The sequence below is a fragment of the Tyto alba genome, unplaced genomic scaffold, assembly GCF_018691265.1.
Source record: "Tyto alba isolate M040663 unplaced genomic scaffold, T.alba_DEE_v4.0 Super-Scaffold_17, whole genome shotgun sequence".
Classification (NCBI taxonomy): Eukaryota; Metazoa; Chordata; class Aves; order Strigiformes; family Tytonidae; genus Tyto; species Tyto alba.
This window is the reverse complement of record NW_024881279.1, coordinates 2648098-2671839: the sequence shown is the minus strand read 5'-3', so window position 1 is coordinate 2671839 and position 23742 is coordinate 2648098. Positions and strand designations below refer to the sequence as shown.

The window sequence follows — 23742 nt, the reverse complement described above, 5'->3', positions numbered from 1 at the left end:
TTTTAATTAGTTTTAAAATTACACTATGCTTACCTATTGCTTTAAAATTCAAAAGCGCATTATACGTGTCTGTGAAAAGACAAATACCCACTGAGCTGGATCCGTGGGACCAGATGGCGTCGGCAGCTGTATCTGGCGTCAGGCTTGGCCTTGGTCACGGTGAGTGCCTCTCTGCGCCTGCTCCGGCTCTCCAGGGACGCTTGGCACTTCCATATCCCTGAAATGACCCACAGCCGTGTCTCCCGAGGTCCCCGCAGAGGTTTCCCAGGGATTTTGGTGGGAGCGGGATCCCTGTTGGCGTTGCCAGGTCTTGCTCACCCCGGGGCTCGGTGCAGTCAAAGCCTGACGAGGCCGAAGGCTGAGAAAAGCCAGGACCGAGTTAGCAAAGCGCCTTCACAAAGCAGCATCCGAGGAGAAGAGAAACGACGTGTTTACGGCTGCAAATGGGGCACGTTCGTGCCCTGCTGCTCCCTCCTCCCCGGCCGCCGCCCGGCCCGGAGCACTCGCCGCCTTTGGTCTCGGTACCCGGCGCTGTGCGTGAGGTATCCACGGCCAGGCCACTTAATGCCGATCTGACGGTGGCTTTCGAGATGACTGGCTGTAATTATCGGCAAAGATTCAAAAAGAAATGCCATCTGCGTCGGTGCCTGCTCGGGGCGGGTGTGCAGATGGTGGCGGTCACCGTGGAAGCCCCGCGGTGCGGCCAGCTCGGCTCCGGCCCCCGTGGCCACGGGGTCCCAGCGTGGGTGGAGGTGCCGAAGCGGGGAGCCGGTCTCTGCTTCCTGAGGGCTCTTTTTTTTTTTTTTTTTTTTTTTGTCAGAGCATTAAGTTGTTTTCACAGAAATCGATAAAAATAGCGCCTTATTGATCTCACGATGGAACTTTGTGCAAACAAGTCTGGCTTTCTGACCTGGGTTGGTGGTTTGCAGAAAGCAGGGAGAAGCAGAAAGCTGCGGATTCCTGCGAGCATGGCTTGGAGGCGGCTGGTCAGATCCGCTTTGAGAAGGAACGGGCTGCTAGTCCGGAGCCTATTTACATTGTCCAGAACAACTGCGTGGTTTTTAAATTTCTTTAAAGGAATTTTTAACAGGAAAGATAGGAGGGGAAAAAGTGCAGAAGGGAAGGGAAGGCCCCGGAGGAGATGGAGAGGAGTATGCTGCGGTATTTGACAATGAAAATAAAGGCACTTCGGAGGCTCCCTGGCCCCAGACCCTTGCACTGCGCAGAGCTGGAAGCCCGAGGGTGGCTCCGTGGTTCCCGTGGGACCTGCGGGCTGGTGCTGTGAATCTCGGGGCAGAGATGGGATGAGGGGGTAAAGGCAGGCAGTGCCGGGGGTGCCAAATGAGGGTACATCCTTCAGAGAGCAGCTGTGAGGCTGCGGGGTGGGAGCGATCCCGACGGCACCATCCGACAGTAACTGGGGGTTCAGCCACGCTGGAGAGCTCAGCGGGGGGATGGATGGAGCAAGGTCTGCGCGGCAGCGGTGGGAAGAGGGTCTCGGTGCCCAGGGCTGTCCCCAGGGACCCGTGGAGCGTAGCCAACATCAGTGTCATGTAATGTAGCTCGTGCCTCTCTCGGGTATCGCTCGCTGTCACTTGTCAAAGCCGAAGCCATCAGGAGAAACTAGTTATTGCCAGAAAACGTTTTGAAGATCCCTTCGTGTTTTCATTTAAGGCAGCCGTGGCGGGTCAGAAGTGGAAATCCTGGAGGAGCAGGGGAGCAGCTCAGACCTCGCCCCTGCTCGATGGTGGGAACAAGGACCTGGCAAGAAGTGTCCTTGGAGACCTTCCTCCCGAGCGCTACGAGAGCCGCGCTGGCAGCCCGCTCTCCGCAGCGTTACGTGCTTGGTGACAGGGTGGGCACGAGCCGTGGCGGGGGGGATGCGGTGGGTGGGTGGGTGGGGACGGCAGCTCGATCCCCACCATCCCTCTCCGGCATTGCGCGCCGAGGGCCCGGCACTGGCTCGTTTGTCGTGGGGTCCAGGCCGGGTTGTCCCACCCACGCCAGGAGGTTTTTTGTTGTTGTACCTGACGCTCGCGGCGGCTCGGGGGCTGCTGCGGAGCCCTGCGTCTGCTGCGGGGGTGGAGGAGTGTGAATCAGGCATTTAAAAATTAAAGATGGCAAGAAGCAGCCTGCGGTGGGGAGGATGGAGGAACGGAATAAGATGACATCAGTGAGCCAGAGGTGACAAAACAAACGGCAGCAGTGGGGTTCTGCCGCAGCAGTGACCCAGCTGGAGCTGCCTCTGCTCTCCATGCCCTTCAGAACACTCTGGGTGCTTTTCCTCCTGCTCGCCGCTGGCTCAGCTCAAACCCAGCAGCTTTGCTTCTCCCTCCCTTGTAACTTGGCATCAGCAAGAGGCTCCCAGGTCGAGGGGGCCTGCGGGTGTTTGGTCTCTGCAAGGCGACGGGAGCTCCCCAGTCCGAGGCCACCTCGCAGCCAGCGTCGGGCTGGCCAAGGTGGCACTTGGTGGCACCTACCTGGAGCGGTTTGCTGAGCCGGGGTCCCCCGGGGTGGATAATGGGCCACCCCACCTGTCCTGACACCCACCGCCCACCACAGAGGCCGTGCCACCGTTGCTGCTGCCCGTGGAGGCCATGGCAGGTCCCTCCAGCCTTGGTGGGGCCGGGGTTTTCTGCAGGTGCCTGGGGGAGTCTCTCTGTATCTGGGTCCATGTCGTGTTTGTGCCCTGCTCTGTCACCTCCATCACTGAACGCCAGAGTCTCCTGCACCCTGTGTAACGTCATGCTTTGAGTCAAACTCCTGATCTTAATACTCATGAGTAATGTTTTTCTCTTATTTTTCTCGTCCCGTGCAAGTGAGCGTGGCCGTGGCGTGTAAGGAGCTCTGCTCCTCTGCAGAAGTGTCTGTTGGGGATCGGCTTGTCACTGGGCTGGGGAATAGCAAATCAAATGGGACATGATGGTCTTCCCATACGGCTGAGCTGGTATTTCCTTTACTCTGGTTCACTTTTTTGTCTTTTTCCATAGATCCCAAAACAGCCACAGAAACAGAAACAGAGATCTGTGCAGAGTGGGAGATAAAGACCATTACTAGTGCACTGAAAACTTACCTGAGGTAAGGCAGAAAACCCTTATCTGTCGTGCGGCTTCAGGATGGATTTGGCGATGGTCTGGGGTGTTACTGCCTGTCACTGCAGATCCTTAACAACAGCACTTTCATAGAAACAAAGAAGAAACTGCTCTTTAGGGAATTTATTCTGGCTTTTCCCTTGACCCTCCAGCATGTTTGAGTAGGATCTGGGGAACACGGTCAGCTCTCTGACAGATGTGCGTATCATGCAAACATGATTTAAAAAGCTCTTTCTTGTGCCCTCTGCCTTGATTTAAGTTTTTCACGACGGGCTTCCACCTAATGAGCGTGTGGCAGGAGGTGAGCACAGTGCTGCTCTAAGGGCTGGGGCTGCAGGGCTTTTTCAGACCCAAGTGCTGGGCTTTATCGCAGTATATAATTTCTATATGCAGGTTGATGCTGTTATCATCGTGGGTTATCTTCCCAAAGGGTTAGTTTGTTGGCAGCCGTCAGCATCTCATTATCTACAGCGTGCTCCAACCTGTCGCGACTGCACCTTCTTGCTGTTGCTGTTCTGTGCATTGGGTTTTATTTGAGAGAGAGCGAGCAAGCGAGCGCACAAGAGAGAGAGGCTAAATCCAATTAGGACGATGAGTATAATTAGCTCGGTGGATCTCAGCCTAGAAAATCACAAAACACTACGTAATTTTGCATGATTGGCAACCTTTGCTCCAGACTTTGAACTGTTTGCAAAGCAATGAAGAACGTCGGCAGCACCAAGATGTCCCATTGAAGGGATGTGGAAGTGGGCGGGGAGAATGGGCCATCTAATGGCAATGGCGACTGTTAAAAGTTTTATGACCAGGCTTCTTTATTTAATTTATTTTTAAATTTACTTGGAAATCATGGGCTCGCTAATGCACTGAAACTCCATGTTACTGAAGGAATGCTATAATTAAAAATGAATGGTGCAGAAAAGGGAGGAAGAATAACTCAGAGGTACTTCAATAGATCTTATTCCTTCCGATGGGGGGAATTAATTAGAGTTCCTATCGCTTAATTCTGCACTCGTAAAAATGGAACTGAATTTATGGTAAGGGCAAAGCTTTCTTTCTGTGGATTGTGTTACTCAGATGTGTTTTGTGCGTGTTACCTTTTTATCTTCCAGAATGCTTCCGGGGCCACTCATGATGTACCAGTTTCAAAGGAGCTTCATCAAAGCAGCAAGTGAGTTTGTTGATGTTTATGGCACCGGTCTGAAAGAGGAGCCTAATTTGCAAGTAACTGATCGTAACCTCTGCCCTGCTGCTTCCCCACTGACCTCCTTGTTCTTAAGTCCCGGAAAGTAGAATGAGAACAGAGAGACAAGGGACATGTTGTTGTTTGGGATTTAACCAGATGAAAAGGAAACGCAGATGGTGCAGGGGGAGCAGGGAGCTGGCTGGTGGCAGGAGCTGCTGCCGCAGCTCTGTCTTATTTTGACCATCGTCTGCCAAAGTGCGAGAGGCCGTTGTTCAAACACCACCTACGGTGTTTTGATGAGATCAGCTGCGGTTCAGATGTCTGTGCCGCTTTCCTTTGGCTGCCCTGGGGGAGAGTGCTTTGCAGGAGAGCAGGTAACTCTCCGCTGGCACCGTGCAGCCGGTGCGGACGCGGGTGGGACTGGGGGGGGGGGGGTTGGGAGGGCTCGCATGTGGTCTGGGGCCGCGCTGAACGGCTCCTGCTCAGGCTGTGGGGACACCTCTGCCACCACCTGCGGACCCGGCCAGCCTGGCGAGGACCAGGTGCTGCAACCTCAGCGGGCGCTGTGCTGAGCACATCCCGACGGTGCTCGGGAGCATGCTGAACAGGGACCTGCTGATGTTCCTGTTGCTGGAATCAGAGAAACACTCTGGTTACAGCCAGCCCCTTCCCTGAGCACAGCCGGCCTTTCACAGGGCTGTCACCGGCGCTCAGCTCGCTGCTTCAGCCTGTGAGGTTCTTCCTTTTGGAAACAACTGATTGGAGTTGGTAGAAGGGAAAAGTGCTGTGGAGGGTATCCACAGAGTGCCTGGGCGTAGGGGGGAGCGGGGAGCGGGATCCTCAGGTCCCTGGGTTGTGTGTTGGTGTCAACGTTTGGGCCTGCATGCCTCTTTCTGTCATAACCCCCCGGAGAAGGAGATAAATCATCTTTAATTTCTAATGCAGAACTGGAGAATCAGGAGTCAAGGGTGTCAGAGATCCACAGCCTCGTTCATCGGCTCCCAGAGAAAAACAGGCAGATGCTGCACTTGCTCATGAACCACTTGGCAAAGTACGTTTATGACTGATATGTTTTTCTCTCCTTTTTCCACTTCCTCTGAAAGTTAATAGTGGTGGAAAAGTTTCCTTGTGTGTGTGTGTGTGTGTGTGGTGTTGAGTCATATCTGGTTAGCGAGTAACTGGAAACCCGTGTGTGAGTGAAACGAGGGCTGACAGCCGGAGCGGTGCAGGAGGGAGGGAGGGGGCTTTCCTGCCATCCCGCGGCGGCAGGAGGAACCCCTGGGCTACTGGGAATATAGCGTTGCTTTTAATGGCGTGGTAATGGGGCTCAGCTATCCAGAAGGCAGAGCGGAGGTTAAGCTCCTCACGGTTTCAGATCAAGCCTGGTATTAAAGGACTAAAAGCTATTTCTTTGCTACAATAGGAGACTACTCTGGGGCGTATTTTCTGCCTTTACGCAACCTGATGAATCAATACTTCGATGTCACCTTGAAACTCTTTGAGGGCAAAGGAATTGAATATTTTTTTTGCTTTCAGTGATAGAGCTGGCCTATAATTTCCCATCGTCTTCCTGCTCCTGCTGGTTACCATGGAAACCTTTGATTAGTGTTTAAAAAGTGAAAGCATCATCAGGTGTTTGTGCCAGCCTCAAGGCTGCAGGGTCGTACCTGCCCTCGCTGATCGCGCCGGCGCTGCGTGAGCAGGAGGGATTAGGCAGGACTTGGAAACCTGGGGAATGAGTTAATCAGCACAACGGTTTAGAAGAAGGCCTGGGAGAACCTGAAGTTATCTGTTTAAGAGGAAAAATAACAAATGATACTTGAAATGGGCTTAAAAATGACTCCAGATGCTTTCTTATGACGCAGGGTTGTATCTGTCCCATGGGCTCCCCAGCAAGGCTGTTAAAAACCCACAAGCTGGTTTAGATCTCGGTTTCAAGCCTTTCTGCATTTACAGGCTCGTGCCAAGGGCCAGGCGGTTCCAGGTACTCCCATTGGCCAAATATGCATGAGAAATCTCATAACTGCCTAAGTGCTTTTTATTTAAAGGAAAACCCAGCGGTGTTTGAGTGAGATGTGGAGAGGAGGGGCAGGTAATACAATGGGTTTCATGCTGCTTTAGTAGGGAAGGAACTAAAACAAAACACAAACAAACAATAAGCATAGTGGTGCGTGCTATATTAGGAAGAGAAACAGCTCACAGTGGTTATTTAATGGGAAAAAAAATATCTCAGAGAAAGGCAGGAAGCCGGAGAGCAAGAGCCAGCTCTTCTGAGCTCGCTGCCCTGCAGAAGCTCTCCCAGCCCTGGTGCTGTTCCCGGGGGATCCCCAGCTGCGGGGGCAGAGGAGCAGCCAGCCCCCGGCCAGGCTCCTGGGTGTCCCCTCGGCATCAGTCCTGCCGCCCAGTCCCACCAGCGGCAGCTCCAGGAGCACTGGGAGGGCAGCCTGGCCCCAGACTCACCATGCTGGCTCTTCCAAATGAACTGTTTGAGGCTGCGGTACCGTAAAGCTGGATTAAAGATGTTGCGGTGGAGATAAAGCTTCACATCTGCAGAGGATGTTTGGAGGGAGGGAGGTGGCGTCAGGAGGGATGGGGCCTGGCCATCTCGGGTGACCTGTGTGGGGAAGTGGGGTGCTCGGGGGGGGGGGGGGGGGCTGGGGGCTGGCCAGGGTTTGGGTGCTGCCCTGTCCTGGGCCGGGGGGCCAAGAGCAGAGCACCCACAGCTAACGGGGGCAAAACCAAAGGGCCCCTTCCTGGCCCTGCCAAGCTGGAGCTGCACTTCTGGGAGGGGATTACCTCATCTGTTTCTGTTTGGTTTGGTGTTTTTTTTTTTTTTTTTTATTTTAAGCAATGTATGAATAATCGAGATCTACATTTTTATCAGATGAGCTAAAAAAGTATTTCTCACAGTATTACTGTGGAGATCTCTTAGACTAAAAGCAGAACTCAATTTGTATCTCTCAAATAGAGAAAGAGAGTTTGTCCCACGGTGCCTTACATCTCCTGTTTTTTGGTTTGCGTCTTCACTGTTGCTTACTGAAAAGGGACACCAGGCTCCTCGTGTGGCACAGGGCTGCGGTTAAGGACAGTAATAAAACCATGCTAACAGAGCTGATACATTCAAAAATGGCAATTATTCACACAAATTAAATATCAGCCAGGATAAATGCCTCTGAAGTAGTGGAGCAGTGCCCTCCCTTCTGCGCAGCAGAGATGTCCTGGGTGCCCCCCTGCAATTTGGGGAGAGGGGCTCGTGACCCAGCGGGCCCGGGATGGTCGAGGGGATGCTGGTGCTGCTGGTCCCAAGGGAAAGCATGCCGGCTCCCAGGGCTCATCCCCCGGCGTGGGAGGGGAAAGGAGAGCTGGAGGCGGAGGGGAGGACAGATCCCGGGGACAGGCACAGGCAGGGTGGAGGGAGGGGAGTGTATAAATAGAAAATAAAGTTGATTGCTGCCTCTTACTGCATCTCTAAGCCTGTTTGCGGTGACTCCTGTCTCATGTTCAGGTGTCCAGGCAGTTATCCACTGTGAGATAGAGAGTGAGCAATCCCTGTCCGTGCTCCTTCGTCAGGAACATAATGCTGCAAATTTCCTCCTCTGCTCTACAGACCCTGGTCCCAGTGAAACTTGCTATTATGATGTTATTCTTTGATCCATGAGTAGGTGAAACCTTTAATTTGCCTTCCTGGGACATGTTCACGCTGTCAGGATTCCTGTGATTTACTGTTCCTGAAAGAGAAGAGATCTCTTTCTCCTGGTCTTTTTCCTCGGGGATCTCTGCAGCAAGGCCTGACCACCTGCAGTCCAGACCATCCCAGTGAGCCCCATGCCCGCATCTGCTGGCCCTGCCAACAGGCACCTCTGAGGATGCAGCAACTGAAGTTAGTGACACTCTGGATGATCTTAAAAATCGCCTGGTTTCTCTTGTCTCGGGCCGGAACAGCCCATGTCTTTCAAAGAATTGAAAGGCAAACCCAGCACGAAGCTTCTCCTGTTTCTTGTGCCTGTTTTTGTTACCAGAATCACTATTGCTTAGAGGGTCTGTTAATCCTTGGAGCTTCTGGTGTTTGCAGGGGATGGCTGGTGAGAGTGCTCCTCAGCCCCTGCTTTAAAAATAACACATAGACTTTTTAAAAAGCTCTATGAAGAACCAGCATCATTTTTCAGCTGTTTGTGCCCAGCCTTCCCTGGGCCCGTCGGGGCAGCAGCCTCGAGCTCCGCACGGCACGGCACTCCTCACGCTGTCTTCAGGTTTTTCTCTCTCTTTATTCTGGGAATTTTTTCCCCGCTGTTTCTAACTGGGAAAGGAGGAAAACAATACTTCCTCGGTGCTGCAGAGCACCTTGGGTGCCGCAGGCTGTCCCGCAGCATGTCACCTAGCAACACGCTCCTGCTCGCGTGCTTCTGAGTTGTTTTGCTGCAGATATCTGCTTTTGGCCCAGCACCTATCTCCAAGAATGGCTACACTGTAGTTTCAAATGCTTTTTTTATCAATAGAATGTGCCGGCTCTGATTAAACCAATTTTTTTTTTTTTCTTTTGTTTCTGCCGAATAAGTTGAAGCAGTTCAAAGCGAGGCGGAGGCGCGCGCGGTGCTGCTGAGCTGGCGGGTGGCTGCACCGGTGGTGCTGCTGGGAGCGGAGCTGGTGGCAGAAAATTGCCATTTTTGTTAGTGGAGCTGTGATATCTTCCCCTTTTTTTTCTTCTTTTTCTATGTACACTCTCACCAAGGACTAGATGATTTGGAGGTGCAGAGCAGGAGGATTACATTTGAAACATTTAGGACTTTAGGGTTGTTTTTTTTTTTTTTTGCACGGACTTAATTTGATATCTGAGCCTTGCTCTGTTCTTGCAGCAGTGAGATCCAGGTTCTCCCGTGCAGACGGTGCCGTCCCTGTGCACCTTTCAGCGGCTCCCGAGACCCTCCGGCAGCTCTGCATCGCTCCGCGCATCCCCCGGCCCAGGAGCAGGGCTGCCCCTGCCCGCGCATCCGCTCCTCTCCTGGCAAAAGGTCAAAACAATTAAGGAGGCTGCAGGAGAAATGTGTGTACGTGTATTTAGCAGAATTAATTATCTTTAATCATTCACAGCTGCGGCCCAGCCGGCAGTGACTAGTGCCCTTTGTTTTTGCTGTGGTGGTGTTTTCTAGTTTACGTGTTTTAACCAACATGATAGTGATTGCTATCTCTAGCACAAATTGTTTTCCACTTGTCGGCGCGGATGGTTTCCATGGGCTCTGCGTGGCCATGGCCCCGCAGATCCAGCAAAGCCCACCCTCCATTACAGCCCCTCGGCGGGATGGGGCAGGGGCTGGACGTGGACAGAGGCGAATTTTGGAAGGCTCTCTGCTGAACGAGGAATTGTTGGCAAAGGAGAGGGAGAAAAAAACCGTCCAGGTCTTCTGCCTAAAAATACAACCCGGCACTTGTTTTCCTTCGCGTGGAGCAGCCCCGTCCTTGGCAGCCCCGGGCCGTGCTGCCTGTGCGGTGCCCTGGGGGAGCCGGGGTCCCCGGCAGTGGCGCGGGGCTCGCCATGCCCGCCGGCTTCAGGAAACCCACCGAGGCACCCAGGAGGGGCCGAGGGCGGCTGCTCCCCAGAAACGTGCTTTTCCTTGGGTTGTTTTCCCTGATTCCCCCCGAAGGTGCAGCCGGCAAGGAGGCTGACGCCTCTTGGCACTGCAGGTCTGATTTCATCCCCCTGGCAGCTGTTTATGCTGCTGTCTGGTAACTATTCATTTGCTTGATTTATGTATTACTTCCAGTAAGTCATTCTTGTCCAGGATGTTCTGGAAATTTCCACTAGCCGCCGAGGCCTCCGAGATGCACTTCTCTCATATGCTCCTCGCCTGATTTGGCTGCCAAAAGAAAACAGCGAGCGAGCTCTCTGACCTCTCATGGCCAGGCCAGGCAGCGATTCTCCTGCGCTGCCGCCCACTTGCTGTGCTTCGGAAATGCCTTTTTTTTTTTTTTTTTTTTTTTTTTTTTTGCCTGGTGCCTCTTTCTGGTCCCTTTGGATGACAGTGCTGCTGGTTCTCGGGTGAAGCCCTGGGAGTTGGAGTGGCCCAAAGGATCTGGGTGCTCCCGTGGGTAGCAAATGGCACGTCACCTGAAAGGTGAGCCTGTAGGCACGCTCTGCCTTGCAGGAGCTGAGAGAATCCTGCCTCGGGCTCTTCTGTTCTGGGTCAGGCTCGTGATGTTTTTTGTTTTTTTTTTTTTTCTCCTCTTTCCTTTTTTTCCTTCTTCTCCACCTCCTGTTTTGTGTCTCTGCTTTGTGTCTTGGTTTGGAGCATCAGGTTCCCGGCACCCCGGGAGCGGGGCTGGGTGCTGCCTTGGGGCTGCAGCCTGAGGAACGCCGTGCCCGTTCCGTGCCGGAGCCAGTGCCAGTGCCCCTGGGCATCCCCAGAGCCGCTGTGCCCTCAGTGCCATCTAACCCAGTTACACCCTTGCAAACAGCCAGTATGGGCGGTTTAAGCGAGAGGCAGAGAGGGCATGTCGTGGGGTGGGAGCCCAGCCTGGCTGCGGCTCCCCGGAGCGGTGTCCCCACCGCAGCAGCCGGGGGTGCCGGTGCCCCCGGGTCCCCCACGGGCCGGGGTGGTGCCTGGCGGTGTCCCCGGGTTGGCCCTGCCACGTGTGGGGGCTGCCTGCACCTCCCCTGGGCAGGGGAAAGCCCTGAACCACCGTACGGAAGAAAGAAAGTTTAGGCTGATCATGCTAAACCAAACCAAACCGAAACAAGAACATCCTTGGTTGTGAAAATACAATTCTAAGAGACTTATTTTAAATCATCCTCTTCCCAACTGGAGCCAAGCGCGCTCAGATCAATAAAAATCCCTTTTGTTTTAATGCTTTGACGTGATTAGCAAGTATAGCCCGCTGTCTGTTTATTTTTCTGTTCCTGCGTGGGAAGAGCCGGCCAAGGCAGCAGCGATGCAGCAGGCTCCCGGCAGAAGGCAGGAGGAGGGGGGGCTGGAGGGAGCAGCCTGGGAGGGCGGGAGAAGGGGAAGGTGATGGCTTTGGCAGCACGCCGTGCCGTGACCCATCCTCGGTCCCGGCTCCGGGAGGGCAGCGACGTCCTCCCAGTCTCCCTCCTCCATCAGATCTGGCACTGTGCAAATTCGGGGGGGGGGGAGGTTTAACGCCGGAGACAGGCGGCGGGTGAGAGATCGCTCCGCAGCTGAGTTTGAAATCTTAGCGCGCCCGTCTTGCCCGGCTAATTGAATTACAGCATTTAACTGGAACCACCTGTAGCTCTGCAGAAAGACAAAGGCCCTGGGGGTCCGGCGGCCCTGGGGCAGAGCCCCCGGTGGGGGCTGCGCTGCCTCGGGCTCCCCGCGTGCCCCCGCCTTCCCAGCCGTAACCAAATCTGCATGTGTTCGCTCTAACGGCTCCCTCGTTTTCTTCATTTCTGCATTAGGCTCCCAACGAGAATTTTACCTTTAACGTAGTTAGGTAGGGGGTTAGTTTTTTTCAACCAGGGAGCTTTGCAGAGGGGAAGGAGCCCGCCCTGTGCCTTCTCCTGCCTCCTCACAGAAATCCTGTACAGGTTCAGATCCTGCAAAGGCAGTGGCAGCACTTGAACGTGGTCGGTGGGTGCTCAGACCTCCTCAGCCGTCGCAGCAGTCTCTTAGATGGTCTTGCTCTGTTTGCAAATGGCCTGCGCCCATTTTTCTTCTGCAATCACAGAATAATCCCCTGGATTATTGATCATGTGCCAGCAGATCGGCTCCTTCCCCCTACTCAGGTTTGGGGTCCACGACACCAGGTACACAGCAGGAGCGCAGTGGGTCCTTGGGACCCATTCGTGCTTTGGAGCCGGAGGTGTCGAAGCCTCTTGGGGCAGCAGCAGCAGCTCTGGCGGGTTCCCCTGGTCTTGTCCTGCTCTGCCCCTCCCGTGCTGTGTCGGAGGAGCGGGGCTGGCCGCGGGCTCAGCCGTGACTGCTGGGGGGCATGGCCGGGGGGGTGTGCAACTGCCCGGGAACCCTGGGAGCATCATGCAAAGCACGAGGCTGGGTAAATGTCCTCCCCCTCGCCAGCTCTGGCTCCCTCTCACTCTTCTGGTTTTGTTTTTAATATGAGATTCTACAGAATTTTAAAAAAGAAAAAGAAAAAACCCACAAAAAAACTTGTAGGTGTTCGCTGTGTTTCTTGGGTTTGGCTTCCTGTAATGTGTAAATTAGCAAAAGGTTTTGTTCTACTTCTGCAAATGAACTTTTAACCTCCTTAGCTTGGATTGTCACTAGATTAGCTGTTTGCATTTTCTGGTAGCTTTTTCTTCCATGCTTCTCCAAAAGGTCCTTATATTTCCTGAAGGCTCCCCTGTTTTCAGCTGGAAAGGAATGCGCTTCAGAGACTGCAGCACCTCTCTTATCAGGTCCTTCGCAACTCTTGTATCTTCATCACGCGTAAGAGTCATCTCTCTAGGCATGCTAACGGGTGTCTTAAATTAGTCTAAACCTTACATCACCAATGCTGGCAAGACCAGTCGTTTAGCAGCATGTAATGCAGCATATGCTGGGTTTGCTGCGGAGTTTCTGAGGTTGAACGTCCCTGCCGAGCTCCCGCCCGACGGCCGGCGTCTCCGGGAGAAGCACCAGGCCTTCTGCGTTACCCAAGCGTGAATTCTTGTGGGCTCGCTTTTGAACTTTGTGTTGTTGGATAGAGGTTGTTGATAGCACATAATTATCTGGATTCTTTTTAATTGTTTATCACAGTGAAACTGAAACTATGGACAGAAACAGATTGAATCTAGCGTGAGCAAAAGATTTCCAATAAATAGCTGGCGTCTCTCCCTGGTGGTGTCTCCTCTGTCCCCGCAGACAGAGCAGGACTTAGACGTTTTAATGAGAGCTTCTCTAGATTGCTGTTTATGCTGAACAGACCCAGTACTAACCCAAATTCAATTAGATAGATTTTAGTCAAATCTTTTTTCAACAGAAGAAAGGAAAATAAAAGTCACCAGTACCAAGATGTCTTTGAGGTATGGTTTTCCCCGGGATGCTGGGAGCGATCCATGGCCCAACCTGGACCTGTCTGCTCTGTCTCCTGCCAGTGACTGCACCGCACATCTAGTCAAGCTCTAGACTTTTTGTAACGATGTTCAAACTTAGAAGCATATATTTTTAAAAGCACCTTCCGCTGTTGCGTGTGAAAGGCGCAGCTGGAGGAGCGCGGGGCAGAGGGTCTGAAACTGGGAGGGCTGGGAGGCTCGGGGAGCCGTTGGCGGAGAAAAACCAAATGCAATCCCAGCTTCCACGCAGAAGAACCCTGGCAATGCCGGCCCCTGCGTGGGGAAAGGAGCTGGTTTGCGTAGGACCTGCTCTGGTTTGGGGGGTGATGCCTGGCACAGCAAGACTGAGCTGAGGGAGCTGGTCCTGCTTTCCACAAGCTTTACGTATGCGTGTACGTATGTACGTGTGCGGGGCCCGGGAGTCTGGAAGTGCATTTCTTGGCTCCTGCTCCCTTGTTCTAACTCAGCCCACGGAGGGGGGTGTGAGGAGGATCTGTCCGTCGGCAGAGCCCTGCTCTGAGGTTGGGGATTAGCAGGCTGTTGTTTTATCAAATGGAATAGCTACCGTACTCTTCTGATGTAATTCCGTGGAAGTGTGTTGCAATTTGATGGTTATCTGCTGCTGTGAAAAGTAGGAAGGGCATCATGGGGTGAGCAGGTTTGCCTGTGTGTGTGGTAGGGTGCACTTAATCTTGGGGTGGGGGGGTGGGGGGTGTTTTTCCAATCCTTGGGCAAAACCTTGTTCCACTGGCAAAGATGGCACAAGCATTTTACCCGCTGTTGTTAACCGTGACTTTAATTTATCCTACGAAGCTGGTTATTGCTGCATTCCCTTTCCTTCCAACAGTCATTTTTAGGAATTCAGTGTTCTGGAGGGAAAGGCACTAACCTTGCGTTTGAGAAGTGAATGTGCTCCAAAATACCTCTAAGGTGGAAGAAAAAAAAGTCAAAAAAACCTGCTTTGTTACTTTTTCTTGTGGCCGATGCACTTGCATGAATATACAGGTGCACGTGAGGGTGACTTCTGCTCATTACCCTGCGGCCTGGCCCTTGGCTGTGATTTATTTCCCATGCCTGCCTGGAGGGACAGCGGGAGCTGCACTTGCTGAAACCGGTGCCGGTTCTTGCTGGGAGGCTTCTGGAAGCCCGTTTGCTTTGGCTGGTTTCCATCTCTCAGGTAGGCTTCGGCACGTCGCTTTCCGTTGCGGCAGACTTTTCAAAGGATTTCTGGTTAACATATACTTGCTCTTTCAGGCTTTTATTGCCCCACTGGCTATGTAGGTTTTCTTATTGTGGAGTGAAAGCATTGGTGATTTCTGGTTCCAGCGGAAAACCCGCCCGTGCAGCGGGGGCTTTGCTGGGGGCACTGGTGGTGCTGGTGCATGGGACGGCATGGGGCTGGCCACAGCCCCACTGCAGCACAAGCCGCCGTGGCTGCCACTAACAAGTACGATAGCTCTTGTTATTGCAGGGAGGAAAGATGTAATTGAGCCGAGCAGACTGAAGTTCTAACTGGATGCCGTGCTTGCGCACACACAGCCAAAATTAAGGGAAGAAGCGCCGGGCTGGTGGTCGGGGCCGTGGGAGTTGCATTCCCCCAGTGTTGCTGCTCTGCAGGTGGGGTTGGGGTCTGGCCCCCGTGGGGAAAGATGCGGGTCGTCTGCGGTGCCCAGTGTGCTGCCCCGTGGGCTGCAGTTCCCAAACAGGGCATCGCCCTTGCGGTGTGGCAGCGGCACAGGGGATGGCGTTTGCAGCCGTGGCAGCCCCCGATGCAGCTCCGTCCCCGGGGGCCGCTTGAGGGTGAAAGCCCCTTTGCCTGGCTGTGCTGCTGCAGGTGGGAAATGTGGTGATGTTTTAACATCAACTCGTGGCTGTGGCTTTCGTCAGTGGAAACCCGTGGCGGTGCCGACGCCGTGCCGGGGCTTGGGGAACGTACCAGCCCCGCGCCGCTCACCCCGGCCGCAGCCTCGTGCCGAGGGCTGGCGAGCACGTTGGGGATCAGCGCGTCCCCCTGAGCTCTCCCACCAAGCTCAGCTTGCCCAAAGCCAGAGAGGATGGCTTTGGACACCGAGGCGACTGGGCCTGGAAAGCCCGAATCAGAGGAGCGTTGCAGCACCATGTGTGTTTTCCTTGCAAGTCACAGCACGTATGGTATTCACACTGATTACGCTTACCGATACTGAACTTCACATTTGGCCTCTGCATCTGTTCAGTGTGACATGAACGCTTTTTTTTTTTTTTTTTTTTTTTTTCCCTGGGAGTGAACCCAAGCATCCAGCTGTGGCCAGATTCACCCGGGAGAAAAAAAGAGTCTTGTTGGAGCAAGTCAAACCGCCCAGGAGCGGTGCGGGCGCAGGTTTCGTCCCAGCTGAGCAGGGAAACCCGAGAGCAATGCGTCTGCTTGCTGAAAACCCCTTTAATTCTCAACGTTGCATCCGAAGGCTTTGTCAACAGCGTTCAGAAAGTTACTCCTTGTCTTCACCGGGAGGTTTTGTATTTCCCTGGTGGTCTGTCCTCCTTTTGGATCCGCTGGCCTCCATCTGCATTCCTCAGTACTTGGCTGGCCTCGCTCGAGCGGCGATGCTGTCGAAGTTGCAGTGCTGGGAGTCTCTGCAGCCTGCAAAAGCTGGAGCTGCGCATGGGGTTGTTTTGCCCGTGCTCCCAGCCCTGTTCCTGCGTGCTGGGAACACGCAGCGACCACGTGTCGGCTGAGCTCCAGGCTCCCCCGGCCCTTGCAGAGCTCCCTCAGCCCAGAGCAGCCCGGAAGAGCCCGGGCATATCCAGAGCCTTAATAAACACGGCAGGATAAATTACATTTCTGCAGTCTGTAGGCAAATCGTTGCTGTGCGTGAGTGCCTGGCCCGGGAGGCGAAGCGGAGCTGGTTGTGCCCCCCGGTGCCCGGCTGCCTGCCAGGGGCCTCTGCAAATCGATGTCCCCGTCACCTCCTCCCATGCACTTGTGCCTTTTAGGAGCGATTATCCAAATGCGTGACCAACCGACTTGGCTACCTGGGACACCAGCCCGCAGTGCTGCAGGTGTTGTTCCTTTTTAATGTGCCGCTGCGTTTTTGCTGTGAGCAATGGGTGGCATTTGTGTTTACAAGGGCACTCGATGAAGAATTTCTAATTCCGGTCTCCTCTGTTTCTGGTGTTGTAGGAGAGGAGCTTTGATCTTTAAAAAAAATCTCTTTTTAGTAGCTTGATACATTTTCATGATTATTGTTCTTAGTTTTATTTTAAAACTCGAGCTGTTTCTTTCCTAATCTAAGTTTGCCTTTGTCAAAACTCGGTCTGGGGCGCCTCTGTTCCTGGGTACCAGGCACGGCAGGGGTGCGGCTGGGTAACCCGTGGTGGGTTTGAGGGGGGGGAACCTCCCCCCCCCCCCCCCCCCCCGGGAGCTGCAGGGCCACTCCGGCCCCCCGGAGCCGAGCAGTGGGAGCTGCTGGCCCTCGCCCGGTTCCTCGCCCGGCTCTCCACCTACACGCTCATCAGCTGCAGCCCAATTAAACTCGATAATGCGCAGGGATGACTTGAATGCACCCAGGAACATTTCCCAGAACTCATTAGATTTTATCTGATAAATACCACCGATTGTGTGCGCTAGCAGCTGCCTGCTCTCTGTCCGGCAGCGTGCGCGATCCACATTAAATGGATGGAAAAGGAGGGGGGAGCCGGGGGGGGGGGGGGCGGGCGGGCGGGCAGGGGCACCGTCTGCAGCCTTTCGCTCGCGTTTCCCAGCCTCTCCCCGAGCCAGGACTTGTGCTCCCCCAAGACAAGGATTTTCTTTGCGAGGACTTGGTGCCACGGTTGGGTCTCGCCGGCGTGGGTTAGCGCAGCCCTTCCGCGTCCTGGCCCGCTCGCCGCTGAGGGGGCGGTGGGTCCTTGGATGCCTCTGTCTGCCTTCGCTGTGCTTTTTAGCTTTCATTCACGTCCAGAGTCAAATGAAGGTGTTTATATTGTAACAAGCTGCCCAGAGCAGTCTAAATCATTTTGGGGATTGCTAGCCCTCTGCACGGTTGGCTTTTCACGTTAAATAGAAGCTCTACTGGTGGTGGCAGACATGAAATGCCTTTTTACCTGTAGCAGTATGAATTAGCTGAATTATTTTTCATCCTGTAAGGTCTTGCTAGGCCAGCCATAACAAGCACTTTGTTTTCAAAGGTTTGTCCCAGGCATGGAAATAGAAACACTCCAGACTTTGCCTTTGTTCCCTTTTAGATGTTTGTTTTCTCAGAGATTTTTCTCTGAATCAGGGAAGATATTGGAACTAATAACAACGCTCTTTGTCTGAGGCTCACGTATGTTCATTTTCTATATAAAATACATGCACCAAATGATTCCAGCCACAGAAAGCAGGAGCTCTGTGGGGAGCAGAGCCAGGCACCCCGGGTGGCAGCCCCTGGACAGGCCACTGCTGCCCGTGGAGGTGCGTGGTGGCTAGTGCCCGGCGCGGCTGGGCAACCGGGCCAGAGCCGTGTGTTCATGGAGGTAACGTCACGTACCGGCAGGACCATGTCCGCCAGTATTGAATAATCCCACTGATGCCAGTTCACAGCCCACAAGTCTCAAGTTGGTACATTTTTTTTACGCCCTCGGCTCTGTGCGTGGCGTTAAGCTGCGGGGCTGGAGCTGGTGCCGGCTCTGGGCCGTGTTACTAGGAGGAGTGGGCAGCTCCCACGTGCTGCACCTGAGCGTTTGCTGCTGCTCCCACCACGCAGGTTTCTCTGGAGGTCGCTGGAGAAGCAAATGAGTTCTTTAATTGGATTTCAATGAAAATAAATACGAGCTGTTGACCAGGCTGAAGAAACTTAAATCATTAATGCCTGTAAAATGAAAGAGGGCCGGTGCAGCACTTCCCCCAGCCTGCAGCACCCCGGCTCTGCTGCGGTTCTCCTCTGTTACACGATGCTGATTGCAAGCCAGTGCAACAAAGAAATATTTACTGTTCCTGTATGCTTTCTCTGCACTGAAGCTTGACTGCCAATTACTCTGTATTAAATTATGTTTGGTCATGCCAGTGATTATACAGTATCCAAGCAACCCAGGCATAATCTAATTTGACACACAACATGGATTTACTCCGCTCCCATTCTCCTTTGTTTTTTCTGAAAGTGAATGTAAAGCGAGCGGGTGTCTGCGGGCACCCCCGGACAACACGACCGGCCCGTTGAGCTGCAGGGCCAGCGCTCCCCTGGGAGCTCGTGGCTCCCGGCCCGGGGCATCCCCGCGAGCTGTCCGGGCTCGGTCTCCAGCTCCTGTGGCTGGGCGCTTGCAGTAACCATCACACCTCTTGGGTTTGCACCAAGTGGGTCAGATCCTCACGGGACAAAGTCCCCTTGCAGAGCTGCTCGCTGGTGGTGCGTGCCGCTCTTCCCCCAGCCGAGGGGCTCCGCAGCCTCTCCCACGCTGCCGGGCTCATCTCCCGTGGATGCCGGCGGCACGGGGCAGCCGCCGTGTGCTGCGAGGGGGAGGAACAGCCCAGACTCCGAAAGTCAGGGGTAGCTGGGCACGTTGCAAGCACCCGGCAGGGGTTAGGAGGTTGCTCTGCAGGTTTCCCCATTTGTTGTTGCTTCCCACCTCCTGTTTGTGCTGGAAGGGACTTCTGCAAAGCGTGGATGGCGAGAGAACTGAAAAAGAACCCATCTAAATTAATATTAGTGCAATTGCCTTCAGAGTGCGCTGAGGGTCAGAAAGAAACAGCAGGTTAAAAGGTGGATAGAGTGAATACTTGGAAACCTTCTAAAGGGCAGCTCAGGAATGGCACTAACAATGCCTGCCAAAAAGCACCGATGTTAAGCACACTTTGGGATGAGAACACCCCGTCTTTAGAAACTGCGGCATTATTTTTGAGTGGAAAGGATGATGAAGGGGTATAATTTATAGTAAATTATCATGTGGATAATGGATGTGGAATTTGAAGGATGTGAAAGGTGAATGATGTTTTGTAGCATAGCTTTGATAACCAAGCGTTGTGAAGACAACTGCTGGAAGTTCCTGTGCCACCCCGGTTTATTCCAGAAAGGAGCCAGACTTGCACAGCTGCAAAATGGCTTCCACACGTTACAAATTCAAAGCAAACAAGTGAGAATAAAGAGGAGTTTGGTGGCGACTGCGGCCCGGAGGCGAGGGCCAGCGCTCGTGTCTGGGCGCGTGGGCATTCCTCGGGCAAAAGGCAGAGCCAGGTCTGCGGCTGGTGCTGCAGGACCGTGCCCTGCCTGGGAAGCCATTAATAGTTTAGTCTGAAATAATTAACAGGACCGTGCACAGCTGCCTAGCTGTAATGAGTCAATGACAGTGCAATTTATTAGAGTGATGTATTACATGGTAACGGTAATGAGGAATGGAGGGACCTAATTTTGTAAGACTTAGATCAATTCGGTTGTTTTTTTATAAATGAACATTGTTTTACTAACCACGGAAAGATCGTTAAAATTATTATTTTATTAGCACTTTTCAAAACTATTTGAACAACGGCTGCGTTTTTCAAAATCCAAATAGGAGCATGTGAACATGTGTCTGAAATACAGATGTTGTTGCAATGTAAACACGTCAATTGGCATTTGTGAATGTCACGATAAGGAGGTGGGCTGGAGTGGGGGGAAAGGTTTGAATCCCTGCAGAAGTAGGAGGTTTCTTACTGTAAGTAAGCAGGTTTTTTCTTAAGTAAGAATTCGCTTCCTATTGGACTTCTTCTGCCTTTCTCTCCACTCTGCAAGGTTGTGGCCCCCTAAAAAAAGTTTTCTTCTCCCCCACGAGCTCTGCCGGCATCGCTGTGTGCGCAGCTCGGCCGGCTCCTGCCCTCGGGGAGGATGAGGGGAGGTTCTGCCCCTGCCTGGGGACGTGGACGGGGCTGGGTGGAGGCGATGGGGCGAGCGGGGTGGCAGCAGCCCCGCCGGGCAGAGCATCGCCTCAGCGCCGGCGCGGGGCTCCTTCCTCCTCGGGTTATCATCTCTGTAACCGGAGCCTTTCTCCAGGGCAGCCCGTCTCCCGCAGCGCTGAAGTTTACTGACGCGGGAGGTTTCTCAGACACTCGTGATAAAATATTCAGAGCTTCCTGACAGTGGGGGGAGGTTACGGGCAGGAGGGAGGTCCCGCAAGCTCCCAAGGGACTTTTCACCAGGACCTCTGCACCTTTGAAACTGTAACCCCAGCCCAGACTGGGTGGAGGTGACAGCCCTGCATGTTCTCCCGGGATGGAACATGCATCAGGGGCGAGACTTCTTGCCTGGGTGATAAATACGGCTGGAGCTGCTGTTGGGGGGGAGTGAAGCCAGCAGTCCTGAGCCCCTGAGCTTCCCTCAATGCTGAGGTCCCCTTGTGCTGCCTGGGGAGCCACACAGAGGGATGAAGAATGAAGAGTTCTTTGCTGGATCGAGTGGAATTTGGATGAAAAAGGATGGAGAGCATCTTTACTTTTAAGGCAGCCTGCTGCGCTGCAATAAGCTGAGCGTGCACACAAATGAGCGCTGTGGTGTCTTGGCCCTGAGATCAGGAATAAAAGCTCATGGCAATAACTTTTTGGGACAGTGCAGCAAGATTGGAGTTTTAAGCCTGTGCTTGCCTAGTGCATTTGTCCAGGGAAAACGGGAGAGAAAGAGTAAAGGGAAAAGACGCTTAAAAAACCCCTTAAGCTGAAATTGTGATTGCACTGCCTGAAGTCATCCAGTTTCCTGGTTGAAGAGGTCAGGAGAAAACCACAAGAAAGAGTCGCGGCGACGGGGCTGTAGGGTTTCCACCGCGGGTCCTCGCTGCGTCACCGGCGCACGTGTCGTGGCGTTACGTGCCGTTGTGTGACTCCAGCTCGTGCCTCCACCGGAGCCCCTGGTACCCGGCGAGGTTGGTCCGTGCCTCAACCGGGCGTTTGCCACGGAGCGGCCAAGCAGCCGGGTCCCCCGGGCACCACCGGGCTGTTGGCGTGCAGGGGGCTTGCAAGGTGGGACGGGCAGCAGCGTGTGGCCTCGGTGCGCGGCAGCGGGGCTCTCCGGGGCTGAGCCAGGGCAGAGGACGTGCCCCAGTGGGGCTGCTGGTGCTTTGCACCACTAAGACCAGGGGTCAGACTGGAGCTCCTCCAAACTAACACCACCTCCCCCGCCCCCCTCAAACGCCCCTCAGCCGGGGTGCCAGATCCTCAGCACGAGCTGTTTCGCTGTGCTGAACTGGGCTGCAACACTTGCGAACGTAAAAATAGATGGAGATGACAGGGAGGAATGGTTGAGTGTCGGGGGAGAGCGGGTGGCCGTGTCGGGTGGGTTCTGCAGAGGGGTGCCTGTGCGTGCGTGTGGGTCTGGGGGGTGAAGCCCCACCTTCTCCTTCCAGCCTGGTTTGGTTGGGCTGGCTGGGGCTGACCTCTGGGGCAGGCAAAAGCTTAAATGGGTGAGAAGGAATGGGATTTTGGAACATATTAGGTCACTCATTCAGTTGGAGAGCAGCGTGTGTCAGAGGTCCAACAATTTGTTTTTAGAAGGGTTTCAAGTATTAATCATTCAAGATGTTTTCCTGGGAGTGGTTTGCAACATGAGACTCAGTGGCCAGCGTAGGGTTGGGGTTTTATGGGATTAGTCAACTCACTGAGGCTGAAAGGTCTCTAGTAATACAATAGTTAAATTTGTACTTTTCCACATGGCTGAGCCTTGAAGGAGCTCACCAGGAGTATAAAAAATGTAAACAGCATTGTAAGCTTTGTGCCAGCCATGAGGCAGGGAGGGGGTTTCCGTGCGGAGTACTTCTGTCACCTACTTTTTTCTTCTTCTTTTTTCTTTCTTGTCCAGAGTTGCAAATAATCATAAGCAGAACCTGATGACTGTTGCTAATCTGGGTGTGGTATTTGGGCCAACACTGCTTCGACCTCAAGAGGAAACAGTTGCTGCCATTATGGACATCAAGTTTCAGAACATCGTGATTGAAATTTTAATAGAAAACCATGAGAAGGTAATGGCTTTACTTGCTTCTTTCAGTGCAGTTAATTTATGAAACCTAATTTACCTGGGGCCCCTCTCCCAGGCCCCCCTTGCTCCTCGTGGCACTGGAGGTTTGTGTTGGGTTGGGCAGCAGCCGGGTGCTCCTACAGCGATGGGCACGGCTCGGGATGCGGCGTAGAGGCTCCAAAACTGTCCGTTCTTGGGCTGTAATTGCATAACCAGCGCTGCTGGTAACCAGCCTTTTTTATGGTCACCTCAGTGTGAGTCGGCATGTCCATGTCTCCATCACAGAAATCCCCCTTTCTCCCCACTTTCCATTGCTTAACAGGAATTTGTCCTTAGTTTCAAGAGAGATGAGCGCTAAAAGAGGCCAGTGCGAGATGCACGCCTAGGCTGGCTTCCTGCTTTTCTGACTAAGTCTGGGTTTATTCAAGTACTGGCTTCATCCACAACGTTGTCCTCCTCAGTGATGATGCATTTGCGTTTGTCGGCAGTAAGGATATCCTCGTCTATCCGTGGGGCCATGGCACTGGCTGTCCCTCCTGGCCAGCCATGTGGGGTGGCTGCATGCAAACGGCAGCACTAAAAAAAAAAATGCCGTTTTCTTCTAAATTCAAACAGTTCCCTGTTCACGATCTTTTGTTCGTCTGGTTTTGGTTGGAAAGAAACAAGTGGTTTGTGCATTCAGGCCGCAAAGGAAAGCGTAGAGGCCGGTTTGTCCCTGGCGGGGGCTACTGGGGAGGGCTGGCATTGCGGCTCTGGCGCGGGGCTTTGTCTCGAAGGGGTTTGTTGGAGGTTCAGGCACAAGGCTGAGCCCCTGGGTCGTGTGGTGCAGGCAGCAGCCTGGGGGCCCGTCTGTGCAGGGTTGCAAAGGGGCACCAAATGCACAGCCAGCGGGGACGGGGACGGTGCCCGTTGTTGTGTGTTCTTGGAGAAATTGCTTCCGCGGGCGCTTAAAGGCCGTGATGTTTCTTTAGGACGATGGAGCTGTTTTCTTCTCCTCTGCATGCAATGCAATGGCAGTGATGGCTTAATTCCGAGCTGCTGTGCGAACAGCGGTGATGAACCTGCAGTTGTGAGCAAAGCCCAGCTCCCCCGGCCCTGGTCCTGTGTGGAGGAACTGGCACAAAACCTCGTGTTGGCCTTCGATGGTCCCGTCTGTCTGTCTGTCAGTCACCTCTGTGTGGGTGCAGGGAAGTACTCACCACCTCTCCCTGGTGGTGGTGAGCTCTTTGGCTGTGCCGCCAGCATCACGAGCAGCACAGCATCCCTACGAGCGTGTTTTACCTCCCGTCCCCTCGCTGTGCTTTATGGAGCCCTTCCCTCGTGGGCCCTTACAGAAACACGTCTTTAGACATTGATTTTTTTTCTGCCTGAACCGAGTCTCTTGCTGTGCCAGCCGAGCCCTCCATCAGCTGGCATCTGTGGAGGAATCGATGACAGGTTTCTGCAATGATCGCGTCTGGGTGGGCTGCAGGGCTCGCCTTTGCTCACCAACCAAGCTACAGCTCCCACCCCAGGGTGTCCTGGCGCTTCGATGATTCC

General features: G+C 53.8%; 1 protein-coding gene across 2 annotated transcripts in view; it reads left to right on the top strand.

The window, feature by feature from the left end:
* ARHGAP26 (Rho GTPase activating protein 26) overlaps nt 1-23742 on the top strand; it is a 146052-nt gene that overhangs the window by 77173 nt on the left and 45137 nt on the right. For both annotated transcript variants that reach the window (XM_042790078.1, XM_042790077.1), the window contains exons 15-18: nt 2991-3078; nt 4202-4260; nt 5221-5326; nt 22048-22207. In XM_042790078.1, the coding sequence (XP_042646012.1) occupies nt 2991-3078; nt 4202-4260; nt 5221-5326; nt 22048-22207 (413 nt within the window). The remainder of the gene's footprint in view (nt 1-2990; nt 3079-4201; nt 4261-5220; nt 5327-22047; nt 22208-23742) is intronic.